Source organism: Cinclus cinclus, chromosome 3 (genome assembly GCF_963662255.1).
Source record: "Cinclus cinclus chromosome 3, bCinCin1.1, whole genome shotgun sequence".
NCBI classification, from domain to species: Eukaryota; Metazoa; Chordata; class Aves; order Passeriformes; family Cinclidae; genus Cinclus; species Cinclus cinclus.
In genome coordinates this window covers 20686718-20700022 of record NC_085048.1, presented here as the reverse complement: position 1 = coordinate 20700022, position 13305 = coordinate 20686718, and the positions used below count along the sequence as shown (strand labels likewise).

Genomic DNA, 13305 nt, shown 5'->3' with positions numbered 1-13305 from the left:
CCTTCCCAAGGATGAAGAAAAACCTTTTACCGAGCTTTTTAATCCCCTCCTACTGACAAGCACCCCTTGTAACAACAAGTTTTGTATTTGTCATCCTTACTTGAGAGTCTGCCCAAAGATACCCTTTTCTTGACATTGGAATGCTTCAATCAGTGCAGCTAAACACCTGGCCCTAAAGCTGATCTGATACTCCCCATAGAATTACCAGTATAACTTGAGAGAATGTAACTTACCTCATTCAGAAGAGAATACATACTTAGTACAATCTCTGATCTTGTAGCTGTGATCACCTTGAAAACTGATAACAATCAGCAGAACTGCCCTTTCACTTTTTTTTTTCTTCTTTTTTTTATTTTCAGATATGGTGCTATACTCAGAGGTCACAAAATGTGGTCTTTGTGTTTACTGCCACTTTTTGGTAAATAAGAATGACTGTAGCAAACTCTTGTAAACAGTCCTAAAATAATGCTACAGAAAGATTCTGGCCATGCTAATATGGATAGTCCTGCTAAATTCCTGTAAAGGCTACAGAAAGGGATAAAAGCCATCCACATCCCATAAGTGTGTATGTAAGATCCACGTGCTCTGTGTTTGATGATTTGCCCCATGCAACCCTCATCTCCAAAGCACACAGTGACAAATAGGTGCAAGTGCATTTAGAACATTGTGTGATAGTTGTGTACGTGTCCATGCACCACCTACCCATATGAGACACACTTCCTCCTAAAAAAGTCAAATAGAGTAACTTTGTCAGTAACATACAAATTTACTTTCTGTTGACTATCCTGAATTGTAAATCTTTTAGAGGATTATTTCTCCTAAGTGTGTCTACTGGTCTCCAAGAGGTAGAGGGAACTCTGCTGGGGAAAATGTGTCCTATTTAAAATTTTTCAGTATGGAACTGACACTGCCCTTTAATTCAAATTGAATCATGATAGCCCAGATCTATGTCCTTTTTGTTGTAAATACTTATTCAACCTTTCACTCAACAAGTACCATTCCCACTGAAGGTTGCAGGACAGATCTCACACAGAATTTTATTTGTAGGACACCAGAGGAGGTAGATTGTGCTCCAACCTGGAGCAAACAAAGGGGCTTTTTTGTTTGCATCATCTACACAGTAAAAAAGCTTACTGAAACTCTTCTAAATGGAGCAGATTCCATGCTAAAATGTTTTGCACCACTCCAAGTCACTCAGAAACTAATTGTCTAAATTAATCAGTATTTAAATTTATTTGATACAGCCTAGGAGAGAAAGGCAACCTGGTCATTAAAGCGCATCTTACCCAATATTTCTAACAGTCATTATAAATAACTTCTTTTATAAAACAATGTCTTTTTTCTATTTCTCTGAATAGCTGCATTCCAGACAATAAACATCATTAAACAGACGTTCATGATGGCTGCAAGGTATACTATTCTAGTAAATCAGACCAAAGGAGATGATTGCTGAAAATGTGCATCTCATTCTGGAAACAAGCAGCAGAGTTACACAGAATCACACTTACTAAGGGCTGCCTGCACTGTTACAGCCTCTGACTCCTGAGAGTTTTCACTCAATCCTACAGCATTCGCAGCTTTCACACGGAAGATATACTGCTCTCCAGTTTCCAAACCATGAACAACAAACCTGGGTTAAGAAAGACAGCATCACGTGTTAGTATATATATTTACAGGTGTGTAAATATATACATTTTATGCTGTAACATGAAATTGTTGTATCAATTAAAAAGTTCAACTACATGAGTTCTTCAAAAAGGAAAATATTTCCAAGAGGAAAACTGCAATGCAATGGCATGATGCAGTACAGTGTAACTGGGTGAGACACTGTAGCAAAAATCATAGTACTCATTAGATTGTTAGTACTCTTCTAGCAGGTGAAGTCAGATAAAATATACTTATGTTCCCTCTGAACTTTGGCTTGCTAAATTCTAATCTATTCTGGGAAGGAACCATATTTTCCACTGTAGTCCTATAGTCATTGACAAAAATAGTTTTCAATTTTGATCTGAGGTTCTGGGTAACTACTGTACTAAATAAAATACTCAGAGCTATCCTATTGTAAGATATGTTCATATATGTAATGAAATGGTTTTTTTTCTTATTTTTTGTGCTTTCCCAACACCCTTTGACCTAGAATTAGTCTCTACTTTTTCTTTGGTCAAATTTCAGGGCTACTTGAAAACAAAGTCTCATCGGAATACAGTCATTCAGTTAATGACTGACATAATACACTAAACAAAATTACATGTGTGTTATAGAAAATACAAACTAAAAATCTAAACTTTGCACTTGGTGAATGATTCCATTAAAAGTAAGTATGATTTTTCACAGAGGAAATTTCTTGAAGAGTCCCATAATCCTGAAGTTTGATAACTTCATGAGGGAGCAGAAAACAGAGTCTACTGTCCTGTATCCAGAGATGTACCAGATCATTGAGCTCTGACGTTTCTGGAGTGGCTTTCCTGCACAATAATGTCAGCTGCCGAAGCACTTCCACCACTGTATTTATAGCAGAAATGGCCTGACCTTTTGCTCTGCTATTCATGGACAATGATAAAGCTTTAGAATTCCCTCTTCTTTCTCATACTCTTCCCCATAAGGTCTGTTTACTCCACAACAAAATTCGTATTTTAAAAGGGTATATTTTGCACTTATCTATGTCCAAGACTCTCTGAAGCATGTATCTAGAATCTGCTTTTAAAACCCAAAGTCATGGAACAGAAAAAAGTACACTTCTTCTTGGGAAAAAAAAAATGGTAAGGAGAATTGCCCTGCAATTTGGAAATCTTGGCTCTGAGAGTCTGCAGTCTGTTTTTCTTCCACATTCATGCAACATATAACCCTATGGCATAGCACATAAAATGTCTTTAAAATATTCTACAGTTTTCAAACTTCACAGAAATACAGAAATATTATCAGTACCTGTTGTATTTAATAGGTTTATGGTTACTGGGTTCCCAATGATTTGATCCCACCACAGAATAGTCAATGTAGTAGCCATATAAATCCTCTTCATGTTTTGGCTTATCCCATTGAACTACAACTGATGTTTTAGTATTCCTTGTGGCCACCACCTGACCAGGTGCAGACGGCAAAACTAAGAAAAAGAGATAAAACATATACTATTAGAAAATACATAAAAATAAAAGTAATTTGAATGAGATGAAACACTGTATAATTTAATCATATTTAATCACTATGTCTATGTCTACTTCTACAGTGTTAATATTATAATATGATATGCATTTTAATATATTTTTCCACTCTGAGTCTGGATACCTATATATTTGTGCGTATACAATTTTTTTTCCTATTTTTTTTCTCAGAATGCTCTAAGCTGTGAGGCTCCTTCCCTATATTATTGTATATAGGCTTTATGATAGTCAATTACAGGAATATATATTTTCAAATATGGGTGTGGATAAAAGCATATATATATGAAAACGTACACTCTCAAATAAGAGATTGATGTACAGCTTATGTCGCTGTAGGATTACAGTGTCAGTAAGAAATGCCCATAAACTATAGAGATATGATATCATGAGGATTAAGAAATGCTGTCTTACAGTTAACTCATGACAACCCCAATTCCAAAAATATGAGCTTTTCAGGGCAACTTTAAGAATTTGAATGCCAAATGTTTATCTAAAAGTAGCTAGATGAATGTCATAGAAGCATAGGGACACTGGCTGGAAGGGAACTCTGGGGATCATCTAGTCTGCCCACCCTATCACTGAGAGTGGGATCACCTCCAACACTAACCTAGTGTGTCAGTCATGGATTTGTAAAAGTCTTGAAACCTTCTGACAATGGAGATTTCACAGTTTACCTGGGCAACCCTTTCCAGCAGTGCACTCTTGCATCCTGCACCTTTCTCATTCAAAGAATATATCCAGAATGAGCTTGTCATTTGACAATGCTGAGAAGTTTGACATCATCATCTTTCCAAGTCTTCAAACTAAATAAACACCTCTCTTCAAAGGTCATTACAGTCTCTAATCCCCTGGTCATCTTGGTTGCCATACAGAGGACCTCTCCACTTTACAACCATCCCTCTTGACTAAGGAAGCCAGAACTGGGAAACAATACTCCAGGACCAACCTCAATACCACCAAGAAAAAGAGGATAAAGGTTTCTTCAATCTGTTGACTACACTTTCCCAGTGTACCTCAGTATGCAGTTTATGTGTAAAGAAAGTTCATTGTCAGCTTACACCAATCTAAACAGGTGAATGCGCATAAATAGAACCAGAAATATTGAGATCCAAATGGAAAAAAAAAACTTAGTAAGAATGATCACACAGTCTGTACACTATAAGAAATCTATCTGAGCTTTCATGATGTGAAAAACTAAAGCAATGTCTCAGCCTAACATGACAGGTTAAGAGAGTCACCCAGTACTTGCCTTTTGAAGGTATTTTAGTTTCCTCAAATGAATATTGCAGAGAACTGCAAGCAGCACGAAACAAAAGAAAGGCAACATGATTTCCATTTTGTCTTTCAATATTAAAATAAAAATTAATACTTACACACTACTAGACCTTATACAATAAATTTGTAAGATCAAATTGTTTCAGTCTGATAAATGTACCTACACTTAGGCTTTTATATGTGTCTACAAGCATATATTCTTGAGCTGCAACTATAGTCAAAGAGCTGTGGCTTAACTCAGTTACACAAATAAATTAATTTAGGGCCATTTTGAATCATCTGTCACTTCTTCATAGAGTTGTCAGATATGACTCAGAAGATAATACCTACAGTCCTCTGAAATGGTAAATGGTAAACATTTGAAAAGGATGTCTCTTTGGCCAGTTAAACTGAACCTTCCATCAGTGCTTGGTGGGGTCCTAAAAATTATTCATCTCTCCCAAATACAGACACTTTACAGCTGAGTGATGTGGGGCAACATATGACAACCTCAGCCATCTTCCAGGCTACAATAGGCAAAATTAGAGCAGAGGCATCTACTACACCTGTAGAAAACTACATGGAAACACATAAAATTTAGATTTTAATCTCACATTGAATCCTCTTTTACCACTCAGTTAAATTGCATCATTTTAAGTGTCATTTAGGATGGCCTAGGATATCCCAACCATTCTTCAGTTTCTGCTCATAAGGTACCCATAACCACTGTGTAATAATTGCCATCCCCATGAGCATGCCTCCACCACCCTTAAGAATATCAAATGACGCTAAGTGCAGGCAACTAAAACGAGCCATATGTTTCTGATACATTTTAGCTCTGGTGGCAAACTCTGTCTCTGAAAATACTCCTGAAGTTTCTCTTTAAAATAGATTCTGCTGCTTTGTGCTTTATTTAAAGATGTGAGTTATGCAGAAGGTGTTGCATTAACCCCTAAGGGATAACTTATTTTCTGTACTAAGTGCAATAAATACAGTGTTTTTCTTCTCTACCTTGGGGAATGTTGAATGGTTTAAATAATTTATATGCATTAATGAGACATCACATCAAGAATATATGAAAGCAAAAGGTGTTTTTCTTTATCATGTAGTTACAGATCAAGCTGAAAGCACGGATTGTAGTTTCTAACTATGGTATATCAGGTACTATAAATATTTTGTATGTTACTGGAAAGTGTACTAGTAAGATATGTGCACTTAAGGTGACAGTTATCAATACATCAAGCTGCTATGTGTGGCTTCTGCAAAACTGCAAAAACAAAACAAGTATTTCAAAAACAAGATGAATAACCGCTCCCTAAATTTTCTTTCATGTTTTTGAATGTGACCCCAAGATAAACACTTCATTTTCATTTGGAAAAACACCACTGAATATGTAATTGTATCTTCCCCTTTCTCTGAAGTCTACTCATCTGTATGACAGAGGAATAGTGCACCAGCAGTAATTTGCAACTCAGAATACTAAGAAAGAAATGAAAGGCTGCCTTATCTAGCTGAAACTGTAGGGAATTAGGTAGTATATAATTACCTGAGCCAGAAAATATAACTATCAAAGTTAGTGATTAACCTATTTTTTGATGTCACATTAATAGAACACTGAAGAATAAATAACTAAAAATAATTTAATGTTACACTGATTATTGTTTTCAGTAACAAGGCTTGTGATCATCAGGAAAATTCAGGAAAGTCTCTAAAATTTAACATCTTGGTCTTTTTTAAATCCTTCACAGAACTGAACACAAATATATTTGAACATTATTATTGTAGTTATACTTATGTAATGAGAGCTGTCTATTCCTGATTTGTAAGATATCTATTGTTTTTAATATTAATGCCTTACAAATTAATACCTTACCAATAGTATCTTGTGGTTGAATAGGTTCTGTGATTTCAGATGGATCACTGATGCCATTTTTGTTTGCTGACAGCACTCGGAAAACATATGGTTTTCCTTCTGCAAGGTCAAACACTGCATAGCGAGGAGATTTTACTGCAACCTGTGCATTGACTCTTTGCCAACTTCCACTGCCAACCATGGACTACAAAAAAAAAAAAACCAAAAAAAAATTATTTCTGTGAACTGTCAAAAAGTGAACATATTGCTGTATTGCATCTTGTCATGAATTTATTTAAGAGCTATGAGAGAAGGATCACTCTCAAATGCCTGACTTAAACATATGCAAATTCTTATAGCTCATGCATTCCATTACTCTAAAAAAGGTTTAAAGAATTCACTTTCTCCTTGCCTGTCTCACCTTCAATACATGCACACATGTATATACAGCCAGCCTTCTTTTAGGGCTGTGACTGTCATAATTACTTTCATGTCCTGCAAAACTCATATGAACACACAAAGGTTTGGAGTCAAGCAAACAAGCCCTAATCCAAATTCTGGAGAAAGGTGGAGAGGGAAATGTTACTTCACTCACAACTTTATTTATTATGTTGAATGAAGTCATGTCCCCGAAAAGCATTTATCAAATGAAGTAATTACTTTTGAGCATTCTCAATGCACCAGCTGAGCTTATCATCACCAAAACTGCACATGGACGAGAGCCAGCAAATCAGTAGTGTGAGAGAAGTCTGCTGTCCATTAGATTGCCCACATAAACTGTTTACTCTAACCAAATGTTAGTCATGGAGTCTTTCAGAAATTTTGCCAAAACCCAAGTGAGTAATAAACAGATTGAAGAAAATTTCCTTGGCACATAGATAGGTGCATACAAATTATATCCTTATACAATTCTGGAACAGAAAATCTGGGAACAAAATTTATAGACTGCATTTCTTAGAGGAGAAACAGTGTTTCGTGTGTGCTTGGAAACTACCTTGTATATAATAACACCTACAATAGACAAATAATAATAATGCAAACAGCTGGAGTTCATATATCAAAATCTTTCTCATAGGTACTGAACCCACCTAGTGTTCTCAACAACAAAAAGAAATATAGCATCAATTTGCTTCATAATATAAAGCTGTAAAATATGAAATAAATATTATCTTTAATATACTTTACTTCCTGCCATGAAAAAACATTAATTTCTTATTTTCACAAAGAATCACCATTGCATTTTATTTTGTAGCTTCATTTGATTTATCTGTTAAAAAGGTATTTCAAGAGAACATAAAAAACTCATTTCTATTTTGTGTCTCTTGAAGGCTTTACAAATATACTTCTGTTCTTCAGGACTGAACCTTCTTTATTTGAAATAAAATAATTATAAACTGTTCTAAATTAACAGATGACAGTGTGAAGCAAAAAAAAACCTTTGACCTATGAGCTGACTGTTCATATGTATCATTTATGTAAAAAGATTTTAGATTCAGGTATTCATTAGTACAATGAAGCTCTTTTTTCTACTAACAGCCTTTTAGTCATCATTCATATTTTCCCTCAGTAAGTCTGTAAGTCAGTAAGTAATTGAGACTTTTTTTCATCATTGTCACTGCTCTGGACATATATATTTATTTGTATAAAACAAGCAGACAATATGTATTTTCTAATTCATTTTTAGAATGAAATTCAGCTAATCACATGTAGGTGTCCACTCAATGGAAATCTACCTCTGAGCTTTTTATCTGGGTTATTTCTGCATATTCTGGAACTAATAAGGTATTTCCAAGGCAAGAGCTGATTCAAAATCCTTACATTGATTAATATTATTGAAATTTGTAGTTAAATGAAGACAGATGTAACTGGGAATAAATACAAGAAAGGCATTGTATTTTATTGCATAGAAAGAAAAACTAGATACTTATGTCTGTGAAAAATTTTATTACTTCTTTTGAATGTATAAGGCAGAGCTGGAGAAATGGTCATGCTTGTTGGAAAATTTAAACAATGAAGTGGTGGTCACTTCACATAGATTTGTTCACACCCAGCAAGTAAAGGGTGATGAAGAATGTAGAAATTGAGTTCTTTAGAAGTGGAGAGGGTTTTGTGTGTCTAAGAGGGAAAAGACAAGCTGGGGGACTGCAAAAAGAGGAGTGACATGAACAGGACAACTGGGAAATGAAAGTGCAGAACTTTAGATGTGAGAAGAAAAAACAATGCATAGTAAGGGCTTGAGAAAAGGATGTTACAATATTCATGGTGCAAATTGAATGTGTGGCAGTTTTATGAAGAGGTTCAGTGCCTGTACGTAATTTATACAAAGTATAGCTTGACCTGTAATGGTTTAGAGGTCAGGTATGAGGCCCATTTTACCTACTGGGAAAACTTTGTATCAAGTTGCTGTAATCCAAAATAATTTAGAAAGATGTCTCAGGACGGATTTATCTAAATTTTGTTCACTTAGGTGGATGAAGAACAAACCTCTCCTACTGTGAACACTGAGGTCCCTTTTCAATACAAACAGAAGAGGAGGGCAGCCATGAAAGCACCAGGGACCAGTGAACCTGAGACAGGCATCTGCCTCTTTGCTGACCTTACGGGGGATAAATTAGAAATGTCAGTGTGTAGCAGAGGCTGCCATAAGCCTGCAAAAAGTGAGGATCAAATTATGAGTTACAGTTTATTCCTTGCTCTACCACAGGACTAACAGAGAATTCCCTTTATTTAGAGAGACTGAAAACTTACAATCACGCCTGTAGGACTGTGAAAATTATAGATGTTTCTTTTCTTTTTTTTTTTAACTGCTACTTTATGTAATAATTTGTTCCCATGTAGACAGCAGTAAGCAAATAGCATAGGGGTATCCTTTTCTCTGGACCTTGAACTTCAGTGCTCATTAACACTTGCAGTAAGACATTTGATTATCCATGCTTCTCTAATATCCCACTTCCAAATCCTGCAAGACCACAGAAGGTGTTACTTTAATGGCTCATTCTGCAGTTCTGAAAATGGGTTGCGTGTAATTGCACACAGCAATGAAGCACGTTTCAAAAGAACACCACTATACAGGCAGTACCTTCTCAATGAAATATGTGAGTGGCTCCCTGCCACGGGGAACAGGTGGATCCCAGCTGAGTACAACATATGTTTTGCTGATTTCTGAAGCATGTACATTGGTGGGAGGGCCTGGAATCTGAACATCTCCTGTAAGATTAATAAATGTAGCAAGTGTTAAGCAGCAGATTAACTCCTGGGTCAGCATTCATGCTACAGCTCATATTTCTGATTCAACTTTCCTACCCTGCACTGCAATGCTCAGCTGTCAGGAGCTGTGATATCATCTGTGCAGCTCACCTGATCAATTAAATTCTGATAAATAAAACTTCAGTAGGTAAGTAAAACTTCAGCTAGTTACTTACGCTTCCAGTAAAGGTTAAATGTACTCCCTGAAACTCTGTGCATTTGTCACACTTTTTCTTTGATCACATTTGAATTACTTCAATCTTCTAGTAAAAACCCCTCTTACTATATGCAAGCTTTTTTTGATCAAACACAGAAATCTAAAGAGTTATTTTGAGAAATTAGATTAAAAAATAGATGGAAGGGAAGTACAATCAGAAAAGCTCCTCTAAAACAAAGAGGAAATCAGGAAAAGGATCAGAACCTATTGCCAATATATCACATAACATGATGGCATTATCAGCTGTATAGTCTAAAGCACTTCTAAAATCAATGACTCAAAGGCATGAAAATATGTCACCAGCCCTATGATGGCTCCACCATGTAGCGTGGGCTGATCAAATCCCTTTCCCCACTCTGCAGAGTTACCAGCAGTGTTAAGAGACAACCTGCCTACCCTGGGCCAGGCTGGAAGAATTTAGCTCAGCCTTTCATGGTCCAGCTAAGTGACCACAACATGAGAAAAAGGTGGTTCTGCTATCCAAGGAATTAGAGTGGGGTAAAACAGCACGAGACAGGACAGTGACCTGTGATGGACCTGTGATGGACCTGTGATGGACCTCTATGCAGGCACAGCTACACAGCCCTGAAGAAGCTTCGACTTGGTAGTAGATCAGAAGTAGCAACTCAGCAGACACCCAGCAATTTTATCTTTATGGATTGTGATAGAAAAAGCTTTGCTCTTTGAAAGTAAATTTTTACATGATGCAGGCTAAGAAAAGAGAATAGGATCTTCTTAATGTTTAAGATTTGTCTTAAAATAGAGAAAAATATTTCAGTAATAATCTCTAAATCATGGCAGTGATATTTTAAATTATTATATATATCTGTAGAATGAACCAGGCTCAAAATATACACTGATCTTATTTCATCATATATATATTTACCAAATAAAAAACAAACCTTTTTTTAAAGCAAACTGATATATCCAATGAAAATTTATTTTCCACAATGCTTTCTATATCTGATTTCCTACAACTGTATTTTTTCTTTCAGAAAGGCACATGAATCAGCTGAATTTAGGACAAAATTGGTGACGTATAGTCAAGAAAATGACAATAATCCTTCACTGCCTTATGACAAAAAGCTTCCAACCGATTTCAGGTAATGAAATCTTAGCATGTTTTCTTTCATTCTTGAAGAAAAAAAATGCTCCCATACTTTGTAATGATATAACATGGTGGTACAAGATGGTTGCCAGAATGTGATATCAGCCTGCATTAAAAACAAAAACCATTTTTGATTTGTGAGATTGCTCTTTCAGAAATAGTCTCCAATTTTGAAATGAAAGTACTGATCTACATAAAGAGTGATATTTGAATATGTATACTCTATTAAATATGCACATTCATGGGACAGAAATCCAAATAACATTATTTATGACTACCAGAGTGGCCATTTACTGGACCTGATCATTCTAAGGCAATCCTGAGAGCAGAAGAATAATCTCTGAAGTCAAACAAGACAATTACAATCTGACATTGTAATGTGCCTCTGAGCCTATAATAAACATATCAAGTAATGTAGGGAACTACTATAAAAATAGTAAAACTTCATCTGTCCTATCCATGCACTGTGAAAGCCATTTGATGTCTGATTCTCCGACAAACTACATCACTTCTCAGGTGATTTCTCTTGTACTGTGTTATTTTTGGAGTTACTTTACAACCTTTGTGGAAGAGAGCAGGAAGACACTTTTTTAAAAAAATTCTGAGCCATTACAGTCAATGATTTTAACAGTTTATGTGAAAGAAGGTCATTATTCAAGTCTAAAAATCAAATCATTCAACAAAAAAACAACCAGAACTAGAAAAAACTCAAACTTTATCTCAAAAGTTGTCAGGGATCTCTCCAGTTCTCCTGAGAAAAAACATTACTTTGTCTATAACCTTAAGAATAACCTCCATATTCAGGTAGATATATTAATTAAATAGTTGAGATGGATTGTGTAAGTTTTTATGTGAATGGCAATAACTTGCTCAGATAATCAAAATCAATCTAAAGAAAATATACTTACCTGCCAGAAAGCTAGAAAGAGGGGAAATATAGGAAATCTAATGCCCAATTAAAAGGCAATTAAATATTTAGCCATTTAACTCAGCTTAGCACTAGTAAAACCAAAAAGGTGAGAAAATGCTGTCAACATATCATGAAAGTTTTACTGTTAAGAGTGTGATGTTCTCCATCCTTTAGACCTCCCCCCCGTTCCTTTGTGTTCTCTCAGTTTTGCAAGTCATAATGTGTATTTATTTCTTAATACATAAAAGACTTCATCAATAGAAGGATTTCTTTTCAAGTTATGTTTCTAATTATAATGCAAACTTCCTGGATTATAAACACATGGATTGAAATTGTAGAAATGATACTTACCTTCAAGGTCATCCTTACTGATCACAATCTTTCGCCCTTCATCCACATGAAGAGCTGTTAATCAAAAATATGCAATTAGTTTCTCAAACTAGTTCAATATACTTACAAATCTTGCAAACTACTGTTTGTCACCTGTTCAAAAACCTGTATAACTCTTTTTCTACAATGTTGTTAAAACTTCCCTCAGATAGAATGAACTTGAAGTAATGTACTGGTTTATTCACTATAGGAAATCAGGGCATGATAAGACAGAACTATTCAAAGATGTGCTAAAAAGCAAGAGTCATAGTCACAGCAGATGGATTTGATTTTGAGGCAGATTAGTGATCAATTATATTATGAACTGTACTTTTGCTATAGGAAATAATCATAAAGCATACACACATACCTAAAACACATGTAAAAGGAAATGCATATTCAGCTCAGATTTCATAGGTAACATTGGGGCAATGCTTTAAGGTATTCATAATTACTTTCATTCCCCCCTGACTACAAGGAGGACACGAAACAGAAGGAGTGCAAGCACATGATATACAGAATCTGCGCAGGGGTTTAGGACAAGGCTAAGTCAATAAAACTACTCCCCAGAGCAAGCCAGCTTACTCTATTCATGGACAAGCTCTCATAACACTACTTAGCAGTCTCTAGGGAGATATTCAATCAAAGGAAGAAATAAACTCTGCTCCTTCAGTTAACAGGGCAAACAGAATCTTAAATAAACTAAAAATAAAAAAAAATTAAAAAGCCTTGAATAACCTACTTTGTGTTCTCTCCAGGTCAACAGGATCAAGCGCTGCAACTGGTTCTGAGGCTCTTGAGGGTCGGCTAATGCCAGCACTGTTCACTGCTCTCACGCGGAATACGTAAGACCGTCCCTCTTGAAGACCAGTCACAGGATACTTGCAGACTTTTACAGGAGCATCATTGCACTGGACCCAGTTTTCCAAACCTACTTCACATCTTGGAAAAGCAGAAGACAGCATTTGTCAGTATAATCTCACAATACATTTACCCCATGCTACCACACCTGGTCAGAACCACAGAAGTCACCTTCACTAGGCTGAGCAGCTAAACCATACATCTCATTAATGAAACTCACACACTTTATACAATGTTCTCTGATCAGAGATCCAAATCCCATTCTGTTCATATTTTTTTCATAATGCAAAGGTCATTTTTCTTCCATGGTTTTTGGTCTTTTCAAATCTC

General features: G+C 35.7%; 1 protein-coding gene across 1 annotated transcript in view; it reads right to left on the bottom strand.

Annotated features, from left to right (window-relative positions):
* The window catches only part of MYOM2 (myomesin 2), a 69876-nt gene that overhangs the window by 33405 nt on the left and 23166 nt on the right, over nt 1–13305 (bottom strand). Inside the window, exons 11-16 of the mRNA XM_062488534.1 lie at nt 12857–13056; nt 12097–12150; nt 9344–9471; nt 6286–6469; nt 2926–3100; nt 1509–1630 (exon numbers count right to left, since the gene is read on the bottom strand). Of these exons, the coding sequence (XP_062344518.1) occupies nt 1509–1630; nt 2926–3100; nt 6286–6469; nt 9344–9471; nt 12097–12150; nt 12857–13056 (863 nt within the window). The remainder of the gene's footprint in view (nt 1–1508; nt 1631–2925; nt 3101–6285; nt 6470–9343; nt 9472–12096; nt 12151–12856; nt 13057–13305) is intronic.